Source organism: Erythrolamprus reginae, chromosome 2, assembly GCF_031021105.1.
Source record: "Erythrolamprus reginae isolate rEryReg1 chromosome 2, rEryReg1.hap1, whole genome shotgun sequence".
Classification (NCBI taxonomy): domain Eukaryota; kingdom Metazoa; phylum Chordata; class Lepidosauria; order Squamata; family Dipsadidae; genus Erythrolamprus; species Erythrolamprus reginae.
The window spans coordinates 30,135,646-30,157,495 of NC_091951.1; the positions used below are offsets into that span (position 1 = coordinate 30,135,646).

The following is a 21,850-nucleotide window of genomic DNA, read 5'->3' on the forward strand; positions in this document are numbered from 1 at the left end:
TTAGACTAGACTAGACTAGATTAGATTAGATAAGGTAAAATAAGATAATATAAGATAAGATAAGATATGATAAGATAAGATAGGGTAAGGTAAGGTAAGGTAAGATAAGATAAGGTGTTAGGTAAGGTACAATAAAATAAACTAATTTAATCTAAACTAAGCTAAGGTAAAATAAGGTTGGATAAGATAGATAAGATTAGATTAGATTAGGTTAGATTAGGTTAGGTTAGGTTAGGTTAGGTTAGGTTAGACTAGACTAGACTAGACTAGACTAGATTAGATAAGGTAAAATAAGATAAGATAAGGTAAGGTAAAATAAGATAAGATAAGATAAGATAAGATAAGAAACTCAATCTGTATAGTCTGGAAGACAGAAGGAAAAGGGGGGACATGATCGAAACATTTAAATATGTTAAAGGGTTAAATAAAGTTCAGGAGGGAAGTGTTTTTAATAGGAAAGTGAACACAAGAACAAGGGGGCACAATCTGAGGTTAGTTGGGGGAAAGATCAAAAGCAACATGAGAAAATATTATTTTACTGAAAGAGTAGTAGATGCTTGGAACAAACGTCTAGCAGACGTGGTAGATAAATCCACAGTAACTGAATTTAAACATGCCTGGGATAAACATATATCCATCCTAAGATAAAATACAGGAAATAGTATAAGGGCAGACTAGATGGACCATGAGGTCTTTTTCTGCCATCAATCTTCTATGTTTCTATAAGATAAGATAAGATAAGATAAGATTAAACATGTTTAAGCACAGAAAGAATAATAATAACTTTTGTTTTCCCCCTGTCCTTCTATTGCTATAATTAGGTTCAAGGTATGATATGAATTGATATATTTTTTGTTGTTGTTTGAAGAGAATTAAATTTGGAATTTTCCTCTTAAAGGGCAGTTATATTAAAATGAGGGTTAAAAATCATGAATGAGATAAGTAAGAATATAAAAAATGGATTGAAGCACTATGGCATAGTTTTAGTAGAAAAAAGCAAATAGCCAATAGACATTTCGACAGCTAATAGCATTTTGAACTTGAACAGAAAACAATCTTTGAAATCCAGATGACAAAATTAGAAAAGGAGATAGCACAAGATAAATTAGGTATACCTAAACAAAATGTACATATATAATTAAGAATTTTAATTAAGAATTTGGTAATTTGGAATGAAGATTTTACAATATCCACCTGCCACGCCCACCAAGCCACGTCCACAGAACGGGTAGTAAAAAAAATTTGAATCCCACCAAAAATTTCACAACCCAGAAATTTACATTTGCATTTTTCCAGAGGGGGGAGGGGGAACCCCGATACCCACAAGTGTGCAACACAGTCCTCATTTAGCAGCCATAATTAACACGAGCAACTTGGTTGTTAAGGAAAGCAGTCGCTCAGCAAAACCACAATTTTGCTTAATTCAGCTCTCCTTCGCTTTTACAGCCCTGCAAAGAGCTACAAATGCAAGAATGGGTTGGCAAGTTTGTTTGTTTGTTTATTATTTATTTATTTATTCATTCATTCCTTCATTCATTTATTTGATTTGTATGCTGCCCCTCTCCGGAGACTCGGAGCGGCTAACAGCAACCATAAAACAGTGTACAATAGTAATCTAATACTAAAAACGATTAAAAACCCATTAATATAAAAACCAGACATACATACATACATACCATGGATAGAATTGTAAAGGCCTAGGGGGAAGAGGATCTCAATTCCCCCATGCCTGACGGCAGAGGTGGGTTTTAAATAGCTTACAAAAGGCAAGGAGGGTGGGGGCAATTCTAATCTCTGGGGGGAGTTGGTTCCAGAGGGCCGGGGCCACCACAGAGAAGGCTCTTCCCCTGGGTCCTGCCAAGCGACATTGTTTAGTTGACGGGACCCGGAGAAGATCCACTCTTTTTGCTTTTTCGTTACTGTGAATGGGCACTAAATGAGGTCGTCACTAATTGAGGACTACCAGGTTCTAGACCAGACCAAGTGGCACCCAAATGCCTGCGAATTTCTGAATGGCTCTTCAATTGCTCTTCAAAAGCTGCCCATCGATGCTTTAGTGCTGAGGGGCTGAGACCAAGTTTGCAGTGGACTAGCTGTCAGCGTTCCAAATAGCATCCGGAATTAAATCAGAGTCCGAGGAATGGCCTTCCTGCAAATTCCAATTTACAACCTCATGCAACAGCCCCTCCCAAATTCCTATTGTACTAATAATACCTTCTACATTCTAATATGTGGCAGGCCAAAGTCTCCAAATCAACAGAGGGCTCGGGTTTGACACCAGCGCCCTCTTGTGGTAGAATGTGATTTAAATGCCACCTCTTCCAAGAAAACGTTTGGCGAACTTTTATTCTTGAATGTAGATTTTAAAAAAACCACCATGGTTATGAAAATAAAAAATAATATAAAATATAAAATGATATAAAAATGGAAAATAATAGCAAATAGCAAAAAGATAGAAAATAGAAAATAAATAGAAAATAGTTAGCAGACAATTTAGGCTTAGAATCTCTTGTCTATCTCTTTTCTCAAGTCTTGATTTCCTTAACCATTTTGCTTGAACAAGAAAACCAGAGATCTTCAACCCCTGCATATTTCTGATGACATTTTTAGGTAGTTTGTTAAAAATACTGCTCTTAAATGAATATGGTGTATGTTCACTCATAATACTTGGCATACATTAAAATGAAATTGCATTGCATACAGCTCTCAGAGGGTCTCCACCTGTAATATACACTACCTGAACATGACATAGGTAGATAGATAGATGATACAGATAGATGATAGATAGATAGATGACAGATAGATAGATGATACATAGATAGATGATAGATAGATGACAGATAGATAGATGATAGATAGATAGATAGATAGATAGATAGATAGATAGATAGATGATAGATGGATAGACAGATAGATAGATAGATAGATAGATAGATGATAGATAGATAGATAGATGACAGATAGATGATAGATAGATAGATGACAGATAGATAGATGATACATAGATAGATGATAGATAGATGACAGATAGATAGATGATAGATAAATAGATAGATAGATGATAGATAAATAGATAGATAGATAGATAGATAGATAGATAGATAGATGATAGATGGATAGATGGATAGATGATAGATGATAGATGGATAGATGGATAGATGATAGATAGATAGATAGATAGATAGATGATAGATGGATAGATGGATAGATAGATAGATAGATAGATAGATGATAGATAGATAGATGATAGATGGATAGATGGATAGATGATAGATGGATAGATGATAGATAGATAGATAGATAGATAGATGATAGATAGATAGATAGATGATAGATGGATAGATGATAGATGGATAGATGGATAGATGATAGATGGATAGATGATAGATAGATAGATAGATAGATAGATAGATAGATAGATAGATAGATAGATAGTTAGATAGATAGATAGATAGATAGATAGATGATAGATGGATAGATGGATGGATGGATAGATGATAGATGGATAGATGATAGATAGATAGATAGATAGATAGATAGATAGATAGATAGATAGATAGATAGATAGATGATAGATGATAGATAGATGATAGATAGATGATAGATGGATGGATAGATAGATAGATAGATAGATAGATAGATAGATAGATAAATAGATGATATATATAGAGAGAGAGGGAGAGAGAGAAAGAGATAGAGAGAGAGAGAAGAGAGAGAGAGAAAGAGAGAGAGAGAGAGAGAGAAGAGAGAGAGAGAGAGAAAGAGATAGATAGATAGATGAGAGAGAGAGAAGAGAGAGAGAGAGAGAAAGAGAGAGAGAGAGAGAGAAAGAGAGAGAGAGAGAGAGATGAATAAATGCAATATAATACAACACAATATTATGCATTTACCCACATACAGTGTATATTACATGACATGAATTGGACAGATCGGTGTTTTTCTCTCTACTTTTCCTCTCTCCTGCTCCAGGGAGCAACCCGTGTGAACACAGAGGAAGCTGCTACAATACGCCGGGCTCCTTCACCTGCTCCTGCCTCAGAGGCTACACGGGTTCCAGGTGCGAATCGAACCTCAATGAGTGCCTCAGCCAGCCTTGCCAGAACGGGGCCTCCTGCTTGGACCTGCTGGACCGTTTCCAATGCCTCTGCCCATCCGGTAAAGAAGGCCTTGGATTAGGCCACAATGCAGATACATTTCATGGGTTTCTTTTATGTAAACAGATAGGGAATCAATAGGAGTCGAGCAGCGATTTTAGCATTAGCATTTAAGATTTATATATCGCTTCACAGTGCTCTTACAGCCCTCTCTAAGCGGCTTTACAGAGTCAGCATATATTGCCCCCAACAATCTGGCTCCTCATTTTACCCACCTCAGAAAAGATGGAAGGTTGAGTCAACCTTGAGCCTACTGTAGCGTTCCCTGTAAGCTGCGCGCGTGCGCACGCGCGTGCCTCAAAATACCCCCCGCGCACCCTTTTCCACAGGCGTACACTCCCCATCCCCCTGCCAGCCCGTGGGGAGGGGTGCGGGGGGGAGGAGGTGCCGGCAGTAGGAGGAAAGGGAGCCACGGCCGTCCCTGCCTCCCCACGAAGAGAAAGAGAAAGAGAGAGAGAGAGAGAGCAAGAGGGGGAGAGAGATAGAAAGAGAGGGAGAGAGAAAGTGAGAAAAAGAGAGAGAGAGCAAGAGGGGGAGAGAGAAAGAGAGATAAATGACTCTTGATTTAAAGCATGTGGTAAAAAGCACCCAAATAATAACAGAGAAAAAAAACCCCAGCCATGTGTGTGTTTGTGTGTGTGTGTGAACTCTTGAACCATTTCCAATAGCTCACCTGTTATTGGAAATGGTTAAAGAGTTCACACATACACACACATACACACAAACACACACAAGGGGGGAGGAGACAGGGATGGAAAAAGAGGAGAAGATAGTAATAATAGTAATAGATTTTGGTTTTGTTTTATTATTAATTTCTTTTAATAAAAAAAGAAGGGATTTATTTATTTATTTATTTATTTATTTATTTATTTATTTATTCATTCATACATACATACATACATACATACATACATACATACATACATACTTCTATGCTGCCCAGTCCCAAAGGGATTGTCGCTCAGACACTATACTTTTCCGCCCAGACCGAAAAAAAATTACAGGGAACATTGGCCTACTGAGATTCGATCTGCCAAACTGCTGACAGCTGGCGATCAGCAGAAGTAGCCTGCAGTATTGCACTCTAACCATTGTGCCACCATGGCTCTTATAGTTCAGGGTTTTCCTGAACTAAAGCTTTTATCTGAATGCACAAGCTTTTCTTAAAATGGCTTAGCTTCATTTCCTACAGATAGCCCATCACTTAACAATTGGCTGCTCACCATGGACCTCAAAAAAGTTTCTTCTGACCTGGATTCGAAGATCTGTGGTCTGCCCCCTCCCTCTCCCACCCCCATCCCCTTGCAGCCACATGATCATATTTGGGGAACTTAGCAATCTGCCCACAATTATCGCTCTTTGCAATGTCCCACAATCACGTGACTGTGGTTTATGACTTCTTTGCTGGAATCTGGGGTTTATTTCTGGTTTCTTGCAAAGAACGTGCCTTGTGAACCTTTTTTGGTTCGCCTGCCAAAAGGGACCTATTTCCACATATGGTGGACCTGCCCACAAATTAAGAAATTCTGGAGCAAAGTAAAAAACTGGTTAGAGGAGTTGACTAAAATTGAAATTAGTAAAAAAATGGAAGCATTCTTATTAGGTATTATTGACCAGAAGATGAAAAAAAATCAATATTATTTAACATTACATATTTTAACAGCAGCCAGAATCTTAATTGCATAACTTGAGTCAACCTTGAGCCGGTGGTGAGATTTGTATACCACCAATATATACCACCAATATGGAGACCTCATCTACAAAAAGATATTGATAAAATTGAACAGGTCCAAAGACAGGCTACAAAAATGGTGGAAGGTCTTAAGCATAAAACTTATCAAGAAAGACTTAATGACCTCAATCTGTAGAGTCTGGAGGACAGAAGGGAAAGGGGGGACATGATCGAAACACTTAAATATGTTAAAGGGTTAAATAAGGTCCAGGAGGGAAGTGTTTTTAATAGGAAAGTGAACACAAGAACAAGGGGACACAATCTGAAGTTAGTTGGGGGAAAGATCAAAAGCAACGTGAGAAAATATTATTTTACTGAAAGAGGAGTAGATGCTTGGAACAAACTTACAGCAGACGTGGTTGGTAAATCCACAGGAACTGAATTTAAACATGCCTGGGATAAACATAGATCAATCCTAAAATAAAAACAGGAAATAGTATAAGGACAGATTAGATGGACCAGGAGGTCTTTTTCTGCCGTCAATCTTCTATGTTTCTAACTTTGGAAATATAAAGAATTACCGGATAATTTTACAACTTTTAACATCTTTTATGAGTGGTTAGAAACAAGAAAAAAATAAAAGTAAAATTGAGATAGATATATATATGAAGTAGATGTAACATAAAAAGGAGGAATTGATATAAGTAATAAACTTTTTGAGATAAATTATGAAGGATTTGATGTATTTGAAATGTTTTAATATACCTTTGATTGATTATAGGCAGTTGAAAGCATAACAAGTATGTAAATTAAGTAAATAACCGAAACTATCTTCCTTTTTTATGTTACCGTTCGTATTAGCTGTTGAATTAACTAATTATCCGTTGTGTTTAATGGATATGTACAAATTGATTAATTAAGTGATTATTTCTTTTCTTAGCCTTTTTCTTTTTTCTTTATTTGTTCTTGTTTCTTTTTTTGTGTATGCTCTATTGCAGTGTTTCCCAACCTTGGCAACTTGAAGCTATTTGGACTTCAACTCCCAGAATTCCCCAGCCAGCATTCGCTGGCTGGGGAATTCTGGGAGATGAAGTCCAGATATCTTCAAGTTGCCAGGGTTGGGAAACACTGCTCTATTGCATGTTTTAAATGTTCTTTATGTTTTGTTTTTAATATAAATATTTCAATAAAAACTATTTTAAAAAACAAAAGGGTGGGGGGGTGCCCACATCCCTTCCCTCCCCCCCATGCATGCAAAACCCCCATGCTCCCCCCACATTTGTGCATAATCCACCCTGCCCCCACACATGTGCACAGGCCTCACTGAAGCCTGGGATGGTGAAAAAAATGACAAATCGGGTCAACTGGAAGTTCGGAAAAACAGATTTCCGGTTTGCCCGTTGTGCTTCATTTTGGCACTCTGGAGAATTCTGGGAAGCTCTTGAAGCCCGGAGTGCAAAAAAACAACCCAACGGGCAAACCGGAAGTTTGGAAAACACACTCTAGGCTAGGGCTTCAGGAAGCTCCGTCGTCTCCGTTCCGACTTAATTATAGTTCATAAAATCATATGCCAAAATGTCTTACCTGTTAACGACTAATTCACCTTCAACTGCAACAACACATGAGCACGAAATCGATTTAAACTAAATGTCAACTGCTCCAAACTTGACTGCAAAAAATACGACTTCAGCAACAGAGTAATCAATGCCTGGAATGCACTACCTGATTCTGAATTGAACTTATTGATAACTCTCAATCTGTCAAAGACCTTGGAGTACTCATATCCAATAACCTAAGTCCTAGAGCCCACTGCAACAACATTGTCAAAAAGGCTTTAAGAGTTGTTAACTTAATCCTTCGCAGCTTCTTCTCTGGTAATTCTGAACTGCTAACAAGAGCTTACAAAACATTTGTAAGACCAATCCTAGAATACAGTTCGTCTGTGGAACCCACATTGCATATCTGACATCAACACAATTGAGAGAGTCCAGAAATATTTCACAAGAAGAGTCCTTGATTCCTCTTCTCACAACGAAATACCTTACTCCACCTGACTTGAAATTCTTTGTTTAGACAACTTACAACTCCGTCATCTTCATTCCGACTTAATTATAGTTCATAAGATCATATACCAAAATGTCCTACCTGTTAACGACTAATTCACCTTCAACCGCAACAACACACGAGCACGGAATCGATTTAAACTAAATGTCAACTGCTCCAAACTTGACTGCAAAAAATACGACTTCAGCAACAGAGTAATCAACGCCTGGAATGCGCTTCCTGATTCTGTGGTTTCTACTCCTAACCCCAAAACTTTTAACCTTAGACTATCTACAATTGACCTCTCCCTCTTTCTAAGAGGTCTGTAAGGGGCGTGCATAAGCGCACCATTGTGCCTACCGTCCCTGTCCTATTGTCTTTTTTTGTTACTTTTTATCATTACTTATCTAATGTTTAATTTGTACAAATTATCACCCTATAACTGTTTGATAAATAAATAAATAAATAAATAAATAAACAAACAAACAAACAAACAAACAAACAAACAAACAAACAAACTCTCCGGAGTGCAAAAAAAAAAAAGTACAACAGGGAAACAGGAAGTGTGTTTTTTGAACTTGCGGTTTGCCATTTTGGGCTGTTTCCTGTACTCCAGGGTTTCAGGAAGTGTCCAGAGGGCAAAACAACCTTTCCCAAGGCCAAAACAGTGGAGTTGGCATAGGGCAACATCTTGCATGCCCTTTGATATGGCTCTGTATTGTAGTACTATATTACTATAATACAGTGGTACCTCTACTTACGAACTTAATTTGTTCCGTGACCAGGTTCTTAGGTAGAAAAGTTTGTGAGAAGAAGCATTTTTCCCCATAGGAATCAATGTAAAAGCAAATAATGTGTGCGATTGGGGAAACCACAGGGAGGGTGGAGGCCCTGTTTCCTCCCAGGAGATTCCTAGAGAGGCCCCATGGAGGCTACTCCCCACCTTTTCCGGCCCTATTTCCTCCCAGGAGGTTCCTAGAGAGGCTCCACAGAGGCTTCTCTCCACCTTTTCCAGACCTGTTTCCTCCCAGGAGATTCCTAGAGAGGTCACACAGAGGCTTTCCCCCGCCTTTTCCGGCCCTGTTTCCTCCCAGGAGATTCCTAGAGAGACCCCATGGAGGCTTCTCCCTGCCTTTTCCTGTTACAGTTTTGGAGACTCAGGTTTGTAAGTGGAAAATGGTTCTTGAGAAGAGGCAAAAAGATCTTGAACACCCGGTTCTTATCTAGAAAAGTTCGTAAGTAAAGGCGTTCTTAGGTAGAGCTACCACTGTGCTATGCTATGCTATGCTATGCTATGCTATGCTATGCTATACTATCACTACCTGTGATACACTGTAGGTAGCCCTTGACTTATAACAATTCATTTAGTGACTCTTCAATGTTGCAATGTTGACTCTTCAATCATTTATCACACTTACGACCTTTGTAGCTCAGGATCATGTGATAAAAAGTTGTAAAATAGGGCAAAACTCATTTAACATATTTCTTATGTAACAACAGTGACCCGAATCCTGCCGACATAAGTGCGTTTTCAAGTTCTTACGAAAGGCAAGGAGGGCGGAGGCAGTGCGAATCTCTGGGGGGAGTTGATTCCAGAAGTAAGGGCCCCCCACAGAGAAGGCTCTTCCCCTAGGACCCACCAAATGACATTGTTTCATCGACGGGACCTGGAGAAGGCCAACTCTATGGGACCTGACCGGGCGCTGGGATTTGTGCGGCAGAAGGCGGTCCCACAGGTAATCTGGTCCTATGCCATGTAGGGCTTTGTAGGTCATAACCAACACTTTGAATTGGGTCTGGAAACCAATTAGTAGCCAATGCAGACTGCAGAGTGCTGAAGAGACATGGCCATATCCTAGGATATGACTCCCCTGTTTTAGATTTAACTGTCGGACATGTACAGAGTGTTGCACATAGAAACATAGAAGACTGACAGCAGAAAAAGACCTCATGGTCCATCTAGTCTGCCTTTGTACTATTTTTTGTATTTTATCTTAGGATGGATCTATGTTTATCCCAGGCATGTTTAAATTCAGTTACTGTGGATTTACCAACCACGTCTGCTGGAAGTTTGTTCCAAGGATCTACTACTCTTTTAGTAAAATAATATTTTCTCACGTTGCTTTTGACCTTTCCCCCAACTAACTTCAGATTGTGTCCCCTTGTTCTTGTGTTCACTTTCCTATTAAAAACACTTCCCTCCTGGACCTTATTTAACCCTTTAACATATTTAAATGTTTCGATCATGTCCCCCCTTTCCCTTCTGTCCTCCAGACTATACAGATTGAGTTTTATTTTATTTATTTTATTTATTATTTGTCCAATATGCAATACATATGGAAGAGAATAGACATTAAGTAATATATATAAAGATAGTAAGTAAAAAAGAAGAGAAGTAGATGAGATGGAGAGAATATATATGATATATGAGATAAAGGAAAGACAATTGGACAGGGGACGTTAAGCACATCAGTGCACTTATGTACGCTCCTTACTGGCCTCTTAGGAATCTGGAGAGGTCAATCGTGGAGAGTCTAAGGGAGAAATTTTGGGGGTTGGGAGTTGACACTATTGAGTCCAGTAATGAGTTCCACGCTTGGACAACTTGTTTGTTAAAGTCGTATTTTTTTACAGTCAAGTTTGGAGAGGTTAATATTAAGTTTGAATCTGTTGCATGCTCTTGTGTTGTTGCGGTTGAAGCTGAAGTAGTCGTTGACCAGAAGGACATTACGTTGAGTTCACAACATTTGACAGACACTTGTTCGGTCTTCCTTCTTTTTGGTCCCTTAAGATCTTTCCTTTACAGGGTTTGGTGGGCCGTTGTGTGAAGTCGAAGAGTGTCTCCAAGGCCACTGTCTCCACGGGGGAACCTGTGTACTCCTGAGCCATGGCACCGCTTGCCTCTGTCCGCCTGGTGAGTGTGGATTGTTGGGAGAGTTTTGCACATGTGGAAGGTAAACCCAACAACTAGCCACAGTTAACCACTATACCTAATTGAAGTCTTCAATGAAAAAAACGTACCAGGCTTGCTTGTAAAATTATATTTTACTTTCCTTCTTATTCTCTAAATAAACTATCACCTTTACGTTTAATCACTATAATAAACTACCCACAATACTTTTATATTACTACCATTATTTATTTTATTTATTTTTATTTATTCGATTTTTATGCCGCCCTTCTCCTTAGACTCAGGGCGGTTTACAACATGTTAGCAATAGCACTTTTTTAAAAAAACAGAGCCAGCCTATTGCCCCCACAATCTGGGTCCTCATTTTACCCACCTCGGAAGGATGGAAGGCTGAGTCAACCTTGAGCCGGTGATGAGATTTGAACCGCTGACCTACAGATCTACAGTCAGCTTCAGTGGCCTGCAGTACAGCACTCTACCTGCTGCGCCACCCCGGCTCTTACATTACATCAACCACTGCAACCACTAAGCACTAAGCACTAACTACAAACCACCCAGCACAAAAATACTCTACAACAAAACGACTCTGTAACAAATCACACCCATGCAAGGGTGTCACCCCTATTATTTATTTTTATTTTATTTATTTATTTATTTTGTCCAATACATAATACACATTGAAGAGAATAGATATGTAATAATATAAATAAAGAAAAGAATAGAAGAAAAGATATAAAAGTATAGGTGAACATATTTGAAAGGAAGAAAAGATAAAGGAGATAAGGAGAGACAATTGGACAGGGGACGGAAGGCATACTGGTGCACTTATGCACGCTCCTTACTGACCTCTAAGGCAGTGTTTTTCAACCGGTGTGCCACAGCACACTAGTGTGCCGTGAGACATGGTCAGGTGTGCCGCGAAGCTTAAAGAGAGAAAGAAAACAAGAGAGAAAGAAAGAATGAGAGAGAGAGAAAGAAAGAAAGAGAGAAAGAAAGCAAGAGAAAGAGAGAGAGAAAGCAAGAGAGAGAGAAAGAAAACAAGAGAGAGAGAAAGAGAGAGAGAGAGAAAGCAAGAGAGAGAAAGAGAACAAGAGAGAGAAAGAAAGCAAGAGTGAGAGAAAGAGAGAGAAAGAAAGAGAGAGAGAGAGAGAGAGGGAGGGAGGGAGAAAGAGAGCAAAAAAGAGAGGAAGGAAGGAAGAGAGAAAGAAAGGGATGGAGAGAGAAAAAAGAAGAAGGGAGAGAAAGAGGGAGGGAGAGAGAAATAGAGCAAAAGGGAGGAAGAGAGAGAAATTTTTTTTGTCCAAACTTTTTTTAGCCGCCCCCCGCCCCTCAATGTGTCCCAGGGTTTTGTAAATGTAAAAAATGTGCCATGGCTCAAAAAAGGTTGAAAATCACTGCTCTAAGGAACCTGGAGAGGTCAATCGTGGGTTACAGCCAATCAGGTTGCAGTACATTTAGCAAATCCATGATTACATACCGATTATAGCTTATATTAGCCTGGCGAAGAGCGAGCCCAGAGGACGTGGTCCAAAGGATCCTTCCATCTTCCCTAGGGAGAATCCTCTTTCAGCTTGGAACCCAAACCCAAACCACATAGATCCAACCTGCATTTGCAGCCAGGCCATCTAGAATCTTCCGACCTCTGCTTCAGGCCTCCGTAGCCATAAAGGAGAATATTTGTAGCTCAGAATTGAAGTGAGGGTGCTCTCTGGGCTGAGCTGACTTCTTAGAGATGCTACACTACCCAGACTAAGTAGCATCATCCATGCAGAATTTTGATTTATATATTTATTTGTCAAACAAGTATAGTATTATTGTACATATTAACATAACATAAGTAAAACGTAGTAATAGAAAGGATAATAAGACAGTAGGACAGGGACATTAGGTACATAAGTGCACTTATGCACGCCCCTTACAGACCTCTTAGAAAAGGGGAGAGGTCAATTGTAGCTAATGTAAGGTTGAAGATTTGGGGGTTGGGGGAAGCAACAACAGAATCAGGTAATGAGTTCCAGGCGTTGACCACTCTATTGCTGAAATCGTATTTTCTGCAGTCAAGTTTGGAGCGATTTACATTCAGTTTACAGTGGTACCTCATCTTACGAACGCCTCTTCTAACGAACTTTTCAAGATACGAACCCAGTGTTTAAGATTTTTTTGCCTCTTCTTCCGAACTATTTTCACCTTACGAACCCAAGCCGCTGCTGCTGGGATGAAGGGGTTTCTTTTTCCCCCCTTTTTTGAAGAAAGAAAAAGGGAGGGGCTGCTTGGCGGGGGAAAAGACTGCATTTAAATAATTAGGAGAACAGCGTGTTTGCAGGCACTGAAAGGGTGTTTTTTGAAGAAAGAAAAGGGAGGGGCGCCCCCCTTGCCTTTCTTCCTTCCCACCCACCCTTTAGCCTAGCCTTGCTTCTTCCACCTGCCCCCTTTAGCTGCTCCTCCCTGCTCTGTGTTCACCTCCCTTCTAAAGTTTGGGATTTTCCTGAAGGATTTGCACGCATTATTTGCTTTTACATTGATTACTGTGGGAAACATTGTTTCATCTTACGAACTTTTCACCTTACGAACCTCCTCCTGGAACCAATTAAGTTCGTATCATGAGGTACCACTGTATATCTATTACGTGCTCTTGTGTTGTTGTTGTTAAAGGTGAAGTAGTCACTGAATGGGACTGTTCACCTCCTCCGCTTGGCCGCGCCTGTTTGGTCCCCAGGCTTCCGCCCCCAACCATTCGGGGGCGGCCTTTTCTCCTTGGCCCATTTGCCGATCAGGCTCAAAATCCCTTTCACCCGGGCAGAAGAAGATTGATGGTGCCAACACTTTGTCTGCAGGTTATGAGGGACTTCAGTGCGAGAGAGATGCTGATTTCTGTCGTGGTGCCCCTTGCAAGCATGGAACCTGTGTGAACGTCCCCGGTTCTTTCACCTGCGTTTGTGCTCCGGGGTTCACAGGACCCCTCTGCAAGGAATTCAGCGACCCATGCTGGCAGTTCCAGTGCCTTAACGGAGGCAGTTGCCGCGGAACAGAATCCGGGTAAGGATGACTCCCTCAGATAAAGTTAACCATAGCTATTTATATAAATTATGTAAGGAACTAAATATGGGGGATAAATTTCGTGAAACTATAAAAGAGATTTATAAAGGGAATGAAGCCTATATAAGGTTGAATGGACAAAGAACGCAGAGAATTAAAATATTAAACGGCACCAAGCAGGGATGTCCTTTATCTCCAAAGTTATTTGTAATAACAATAGAGATTTTAGCTAATAAGATAAGACAAGATAACACTTGGGCAGGATATAAAATAGGGGAATTAGAAATGAAATTAAACTTATTTGCAGATGATGCAATTATATTGACCCAGACCCCGATGGAGATGATTAAAGGTATAAGAAATATTTTACAAGAGTTTACACAGGAATTGGGACTGTCAGTTAATATGGAAGATTATGTGTTTAAATACAGGTCCGAGAGAGCAGATAGAAATTAGGAAAGAATCAGGGTTGAAATTAGGACTAAAAAAAAAATTAATATTTGGGAATTTGGTTATTGACAGACAGACAGACAGACAGATAGATAGATGGTAGGTGGATGGATGGATAGATGGAAGGATGGATAGATAGATAATAGATAGATAGATAGATAGATAGATAGATAGATAGATAGATAGATAGATAGATAGATAGATTAGACAGACAGATAGACAGACCAGATTAGGAAACCAAAGTTGTACATGTAAATATAAATTTGCCTTTATTAAAGTAAAATAAATATACCTTTATTAGTAGGAACAGAACCATGCAAGTCTCAGTGGCGTTCTTTCCTCCCTCTGTCTAACTTTGTAAGACACACCAAAAGTCTACAAAGATTCTCGATCATCCAGGCCATGGTTGCCCCAAAGGTGCTTTTTTCAGGAAGCAACTGGTCTTACTTGGGTTTTTTTCTTTGAAACCTTTTCGCTTCTCATCCAAGGAGCTTCTTCAGCACTGACAGGATGGTGGGGAATAGAAGGATTTATATTCCTTGCAGGCAGCTGGTCATTTGCATCCTTTTAGCAAGTCACTGAGGCCACTGGGAAGTTTATCTGTGCATTTGCACTACTCAGATGACCTAGAGGACACAGATCGTCTTTAGCAGATGACCTAAAGTCTCTCCCCAATTTGGTCTGTAAAGCTGTGATTTGGCTGTCATTCTTCTGCGGTAATATTACAAAATTCCTCTAGAATAATGCTAACTAGGATCATTTCAGGTTTACCATGAGATGAAATGGGACACCATGTAACCTGTAAAAAAATAAAATAAAATAAAATAAAATAAAATGAAATGAAATGAAATGAAATTGAATGAAATGAAATGAAATGAAATGAAATAAATAAAATGTAAATGTAAAAATGTAAAAACAAAATAAAAATATCAGATAGTATCAAATAAGATTAATAATAAAATAAAAATAAAATAAGTAGTAATAAAAAATAAAATAAAATAATAAAATAAAATAAATACAAAAATAAAATGTTCAATAAAATAAATATCAAATATCAAAAAATAAAATAAAAATAAAAATAAAATACTGTATCAGATAGTATCAAATAAGATTAATAATAAAACAAAAATAAAATAAGTAGTAATAAAAAATAAAATAAAATAATAAAATAAAATAAATACAAAAATAAAATATTCAATAAAATAAATATCAAATATCAAAAAATAAAATAAAAATAAAAATAAAATAAAAATAAAAAATTAATAATAAAATAAAAATAAAATAAAAATAAAAATAAAATAATCTAAAATTTAAAATAATTTAAAATCTATAATAAAAGAAATAAAAGAAAATATCAAATAAAAGAAATTACTTTTCTCTTCCCCCACCCTTCTTTCTCCCCAAGACCTCTTTGTATCTGTTCACCTGGATGGACCGGCCAGATGTGTGACACAGAGGTGAATGCTTGCAATTCCAGTCCCTGCCACCAGAGGGCTACTTGCTTAAACCGCCAGGGATCCTTCCACTGCATCTGCCCCAGCGGCTACGTAGGTAACACGGTCTGAATCTGTCAGTTCCTCCTTTGGGCAGCCCAGCAGCTCTCGAACACGAATGCTCCCTTCCTCCCTGGATCACTGACTCTTCCCTCCCTCACAGGGGCAGCGTGCGATACAGATGTGGACGAATGCTCTTCGAACCCCTGTTTGAATTCTGGAACTTGCCTTAACAGCCCTGGAAGTTTCCACTGCCTCTGCTCCAGAGGTTATTCAGGACCCCAGTGTCAGGTGACCCTGGACCTTTGCTCATACTGTGAGTATCTAGCAATTTTATAAAGATGGTTGGACCTCAACTCCATGTTGACTGGGGAATTCTGGGAGTTGAAGTCCACCGATATGGGTCGGTTTGGAGAAACAAAACTGCTTTATGTGATGGAATACGCACATTGATAGCACCAAAAATCGGAGAGGATCCCAATGTTCATTTTATTACTTTTATTACCTATTTTATTAGTGGTTCTAGTGATCAATCTCTAGTACCCATAAGGGTCTCTAGATCAATGTTTTTCAACTGTGGCAATTTTGAGATGTGTGGACTTCAATTCCCAGAATTCCCCAGACAGCATGCTGGCTAAAGAATTCTGGGAGTTGAAGTCTACACATCTTAAAGATGTCAAGGTTGAGAAATGTTATAAATGTCTCACGCAGAATGGCGACCTAAGATCTTTGAAACATACACGAACATCAGTAGGAAATTTTGACATAGAAAACAGATAGGAAACAAATGACAGGCAGTCCTTGACATACCATCTTAATTGAGCCTGGGATTACAATTTGTTTGTTTGTTTGTTTATGCATGTATGTATGTATGTATGTATGTATGTATGTATGTATGTATTTATGTATGTATTTATGTATGTATGTATTTATGTATGTATGTATGTATTTATGTATGTGTGTATGTATGTATGTATTTATGTATGTATGTATGTATTATGTATGTTTGTATGTATGTATGTATTTATGTATGTATGTATGTATGTATTTTATGTATGTATTTATGTATGTATGTATTTATTTATGTATGTATGTATTTATGTATGTATGTATTTATGTATGTTTGTATGTATGTATGTATGTATTTATGTATGTATTAATGCATGTATGTATGTATGTATGTGTATGTATGTATGTATTTATGTATGTTTGTATGTATGTATGTATGTATTTATGTATTTATGTATTTATGTATTTATGTATTTATGTATGTATGTTTGTATGTATGTATGTATGTATGTATTTATGTATGTTTATATGTATGTATGTATTTATTTATTCATTCATTCATTCATTCATTCATTTATTCATTCATTCATTCATTCATTCATTTATTTATTCATTTATTTTGTCCAATACAAAATGAAAGTTAAAGAGAATAAAAACATGTAGTAGTAAATATCAGGGAAACGATAGAAGAAAATACGTCAATGAATAAAATACGTCAATGAAGAATAGAGGAAAAGATATAATTCTGGATTTTACACAGTTTCCCCACACACACATTACAGAATGCAGCTGAATAAGCAGGAGGCATCTCAAAACCCTTCCTGAGGTAAATGCCTGTCAACTTTGGTCTCCCCATCTGTTTCTTTCTACCACATGCCATAGATGCCTGCAAGAACAGAGGTCAATGCAGAGTGAAGGATGCTACACCCTATTGCCTCTGCCTTCCAGGATGGGGCGGCCCCCAATGCCAACACAGGACCAATCAGAACAGAGACAACTGCACAAGCCAGACTGAAGAAGGTGGTTGCCAGGTGAGTTTAGAACACATGGTTGTCCTCTCATGTGGGCTCCTCATTTCCTATCCTCGATTCTAACTCGATTTCCTTTCCAGTCATTTGTGTTGCTCAATTTGTCTTAAATTTTAGGTAAAACGTCGCAATACTAAAATCAGGTCCACAGTGGAACCGAGTGACAAAGGAAACAGGCTCCTTTTCGCCGGACGTGTCCTGGAAGAAACTGACCAGACTTCTGTAAGTGATCCTTGAACTTGACTTGTTTGCTTAAATACTGGCCAAGGTCCAGGGTTCTCAGATTTTATCACTACTGTAGTGATATGACCACCTATCTGGGTTCACTTATGACCATAATTGTGGGTTAATTTTTTTTTCTCCACTCAAAAACATGTTCAATATCATATAACTTCCATCTACATTATAATACATTAATTATCCATTTGCTTTTGGTATTTATCCTTCCACAAGTGCTACCTCCTTTTATCACCTGAAAAATCAAATATAAAACTTACATACATCCTTTTTCAAATTCACAATGCCATTACATCTAATCAAGTACTATTTATTTATTTATTTATTTATTTAATTGGATTTGTATGCCGCCCCTCTCTGCAGACTCACAACAGTAATAAAACAGCATGTAATAATAATCCAATACTAAAAACAGTTAAAAACCCATTATTATAAAAACCAAACATACATACAGATATACCATGCATAAAATTGTAAAGGCCTAGGGGGAAAGAGTATTTCAATTCCCCCATGCCTGGCGGCAGAGGTGGGTTTTAAGCAGCTTACGAAAGGCAAGGAGGGTGGGGGCAATTCTAATCTCTGGAGTGACTTGGTTGTCAGTTGGTTCCATTTAGTTATCTATCTATCTATCTATCTATCTATCTATCTATCTATCTATCATCTATCTATCTATCTATCTATCTATCTATCATCTATCTATCTATCTATCTATCTATCTATCTATCTATTTTATTTGATTTTTATGCCACCCTTCTCCTTAGACTCAGGGCGGCTTACAACATGTTAGCAATAGCACTTTTTAACAGAGCTAGCCTATTGCCCCCATAATCTGGGCCCTCATTTTACCCACTTCGGAAGGATGGAAGGCTGAGTCAACCTTGAGCTGGTGATGAGATTTGAACTGCTGACCTGCAGATCTACAGTCAGCTTCAGTGGCATGCAGTACTGCACTCTTCCTGCTGCGCCACCCCAGCTCATATATCCTTATTTATTCATATACATCTCTGAATCCTTATTTCTAGCTTAATTGTCCTTTTTTACATAAAAAGAAAAAACATTAACATAAAGAAGAAAAGAAAAAACAATATTATATCATTCTTTTATATCTACTAGATCTTACTGAATATCCTCATAACAACAGCATTACCGGAAAGTGAAGGCTGAGCCATAACAGTTCATTAGACATCAATCAGTTAAAATTTACATTATTACACATTCATGACATAATCAACTTCCAACCACATCATTTAATTTATAGTAAAAGTATATAAAAAAGAAAAAAAAATCACCGTAGTAATTCTCAATTTATCATGGTCATCATAAATTCACTTATGACCACAATTGAGGATAACATTTCCGTTGCTAAGTGAAATATTCGTTAAGCGAATTTTGCCCCATGTTAAACCTCTCTCACCACAGTTGTTACGTGAATCATCGCGGTGGTAAAGTAACATCACTAGTAACATGGTTGTTAAGTGAATCTGGCTTCCCCACTGACTTAGTTTGTCAGAAGATCACAAGGGTTGGCATGACACCCCCCACTCCCCACCCTAATAATAATTAATAATAATAATTTATTAGATTTGTATGCCGCCCCTCTCCGAAGACTCCTAAGACACTGTAATTGTCATAATATGTGTTATTGCCGTGGAGATTGTGGCAACAGCCATAAATTTGAAACATGGTCGTGTCACTTTTTTCTGGGACATTGTGACTTCGAACGGTCATTAAATGAACTGTCATAAGTCAAGGACTACCTCTAGTGACAAACCTGCTGACAATTCTCTCCTTCCAGTGCCTACCAACACAAAAATGTCTCAATGGAGGAACCTGTACCAAGACGGCGGATGGTTTCCGGTGCTCGTGTCCTCCAGGGACAAAAGGTGAGGGAGAGATTTGTGTAGGCCCGACCAAAAACACAAGGCCAGGAACTGTCAACTGCCCTCACAGTCAAAGTGGCAGAAGGCTTGGGGGTCAAGCCCCAGGTGGAACACCCAATATTAAGATAAATTGAGGTAATAAATTCCAAGGAGCATATGGGTCTGGGATTGAGCTGCCACATCAGCCCAGGGAAAGTGGGTATGTGTCTCACACAATTCAAAAGAACCAGTCCTTGTAGGACACTCCCAAGAAGGGTGTATATATATATCACTGATATATATATTTTTTAAATTATTTATGATTTTCGATTACATAAAAGAAAAGAACATCTTATTTATCTTATACAGATCATTTCCCATTTCAGATTCATTTTGTGTTTATCTTTACATCATTACTGGTTGTAATCATTTCGTTAATAAAATAGAAACATCAAGAGCATATACAGTGGTACCTCGTCTTACGAACGCCTCTTCTAACAAACTTTTCAAGATACGAACCCAGTGTTTAAGATTCTTTTGCCTCTTCTTCCGAACTATTTTCACCTTACGAACACAAACCGCCGCTGCTGGGATGAAGGGGTTTCTTTTTTTTCTTTTTTGAAGGAAAAAAAGGGAGGGCAGCTTGGAGAGAGCAAAATAGTTTGCATTAAGAAAGCAAGGAGAACTGGAGTGCTTGCAGAGGTAATGAAAGGGTGTGTTTTGAAGAAAGAAAAGGGAGGGGTGGCTTGGAGAGAGAGAAAGAGTTTGCATTAAGAAAGCAAGGAGAACTGGAGTGCTTGCAGAGGTAATAAAAGGGTGCGTTTTGAAGAAAGAAAAGGGAGGGGCGGCTTGGAGAGAGAGAAAGAGTTTGCATTAAGAAAGCAAGGAGAACTGGAGTGCTTGCAGAGGTAATGAAAGGGTTTGTTTTGAAGAAAGAAAAGGGAGGGGCGGCTTGGAGAGAGAGAAAGAGTTTGCATTAAGAAAGCAAGGAGAACTGGAGTGCTTGCAGAGGTAATGAAAGGGTTTGTTTTGAAGAAAGAAAAGGGAGGGGCGGCTTGGAGAGAGAGAAAGAGTTTGCATTAAGAAAGCAAGGAGAATGGAATGCTTGCAGAGGTAATGAAAGGGTTTGTTTTGAAGAAAGAAAAGGGAGGGGCGGCTTGGAGAGAGAGAAAGAGTTTGCATTAAGAAAGCAAGGAGAATGGAATGCTTGCAGAGGTAATGAAAGGGTGTGTTTTGAAGAAAGAAAAGGGAGGAGCAGCCTGGAGAGAGAAGTTTGGGATTTTCCTGAAGGATTTGCATGCATTATTCACTTTTACATTGATTCCTATGGAAAACATTGTTTCGTCTTATGAACTTTTCACCTTACGAACCTTGTCCTGGAACCAATTAAGTTCGTAAGACAAGGTATCACTGTATAAGCGTATGTATGTATACAGTTATTTGTATCGAAATAAATAAAAGAAAATTGCATGAATATATGGTGTCCCTAGGTTTGTACGTTTCTTTTTACTTTCCTCTGTATATTTTGGATCCATATGTACCATTTTCCCCATAATTTTTTAGTTTCGTTGTCTTTTATACCCTTAAATATCTCTTGTCATTTCATCCATCTCTGCACATGTATAGATTTTTTCAATAATTTGACTTTCTGATGGGATACTTGGTTTTTCCATGATTGGGTGTAGGTTATTCTAGCTGCCGTGGTTATATGCGTCACTAGATGTAATATTTGTTTAAGATATTTTTTAATCCAGATTCCCAATAAAATAAAATAAAATTGATCTCTTATGGATATAAGAGATCAACAGTCCGAGTCCTCGGAGAGGGGCGGCATACAAATCTAATAAATTATTATTATTAACTATTCTAAGTATTTTGTATCCATCCAGTGTGATTTATTGAAGTGATCAGCTGGGGAATTCTGGGAGTTGAAGTCCACACAGCTTAACGTGGCTGACGTGGAGAATCACTGGATTAGAGCCATTCTTCCAGTAGTGGGTTACTACCGATACGGTAAAGGACGGTGAACTGGTAGCGATTTCTGCGCTGCGCCCACAGCTTCAGTTATCTGGTGTGTGTGCGCACGCACGTCTCAGGATCTCAGGAAGCAAAATCTCATGAGAAGACGTATGTGTGAGAGAGATTTTAGCATTTTTTTGCTTCTGTGCATGTGCATGT

The 21,850-nt window shown here is 38.4% G+C and overlaps 1 protein-coding gene across 1 annotated transcript in view; it reads left to right on the forward strand.

Annotated features, from left to right (window-relative positions):
* Positions 1-21,850, forward strand: part of NOTCH4 (notch receptor 4) — a 72,829-nt gene that overhangs the window by 23,731 nt on the left and 27,248 nt on the right. The window contains exons 7-14 of the mRNA XM_070744123.1: positions 3,970-4,155; positions 10,676-10,783; positions 13,615-13,816; positions 15,672-15,817; positions 15,923-16,075; positions 17,431-17,579; positions 17,694-17,798; positions 19,609-19,696. Of these exons, the coding sequence (XP_070600224.1) occupies positions 3,970-4,155; positions 10,676-10,783; positions 13,615-13,816; positions 15,672-15,817; positions 15,923-16,075; positions 17,431-17,579; positions 17,694-17,798; positions 19,609-19,696 (1,137 nt within the window). The remainder of the gene's footprint in view (positions 1-3,969; positions 4,156-10,675; positions 10,784-13,614; positions 13,817-15,671; positions 15,818-15,922; positions 16,076-17,430; positions 17,580-17,693; positions 17,799-19,608; positions 19,697-21,850) is intronic.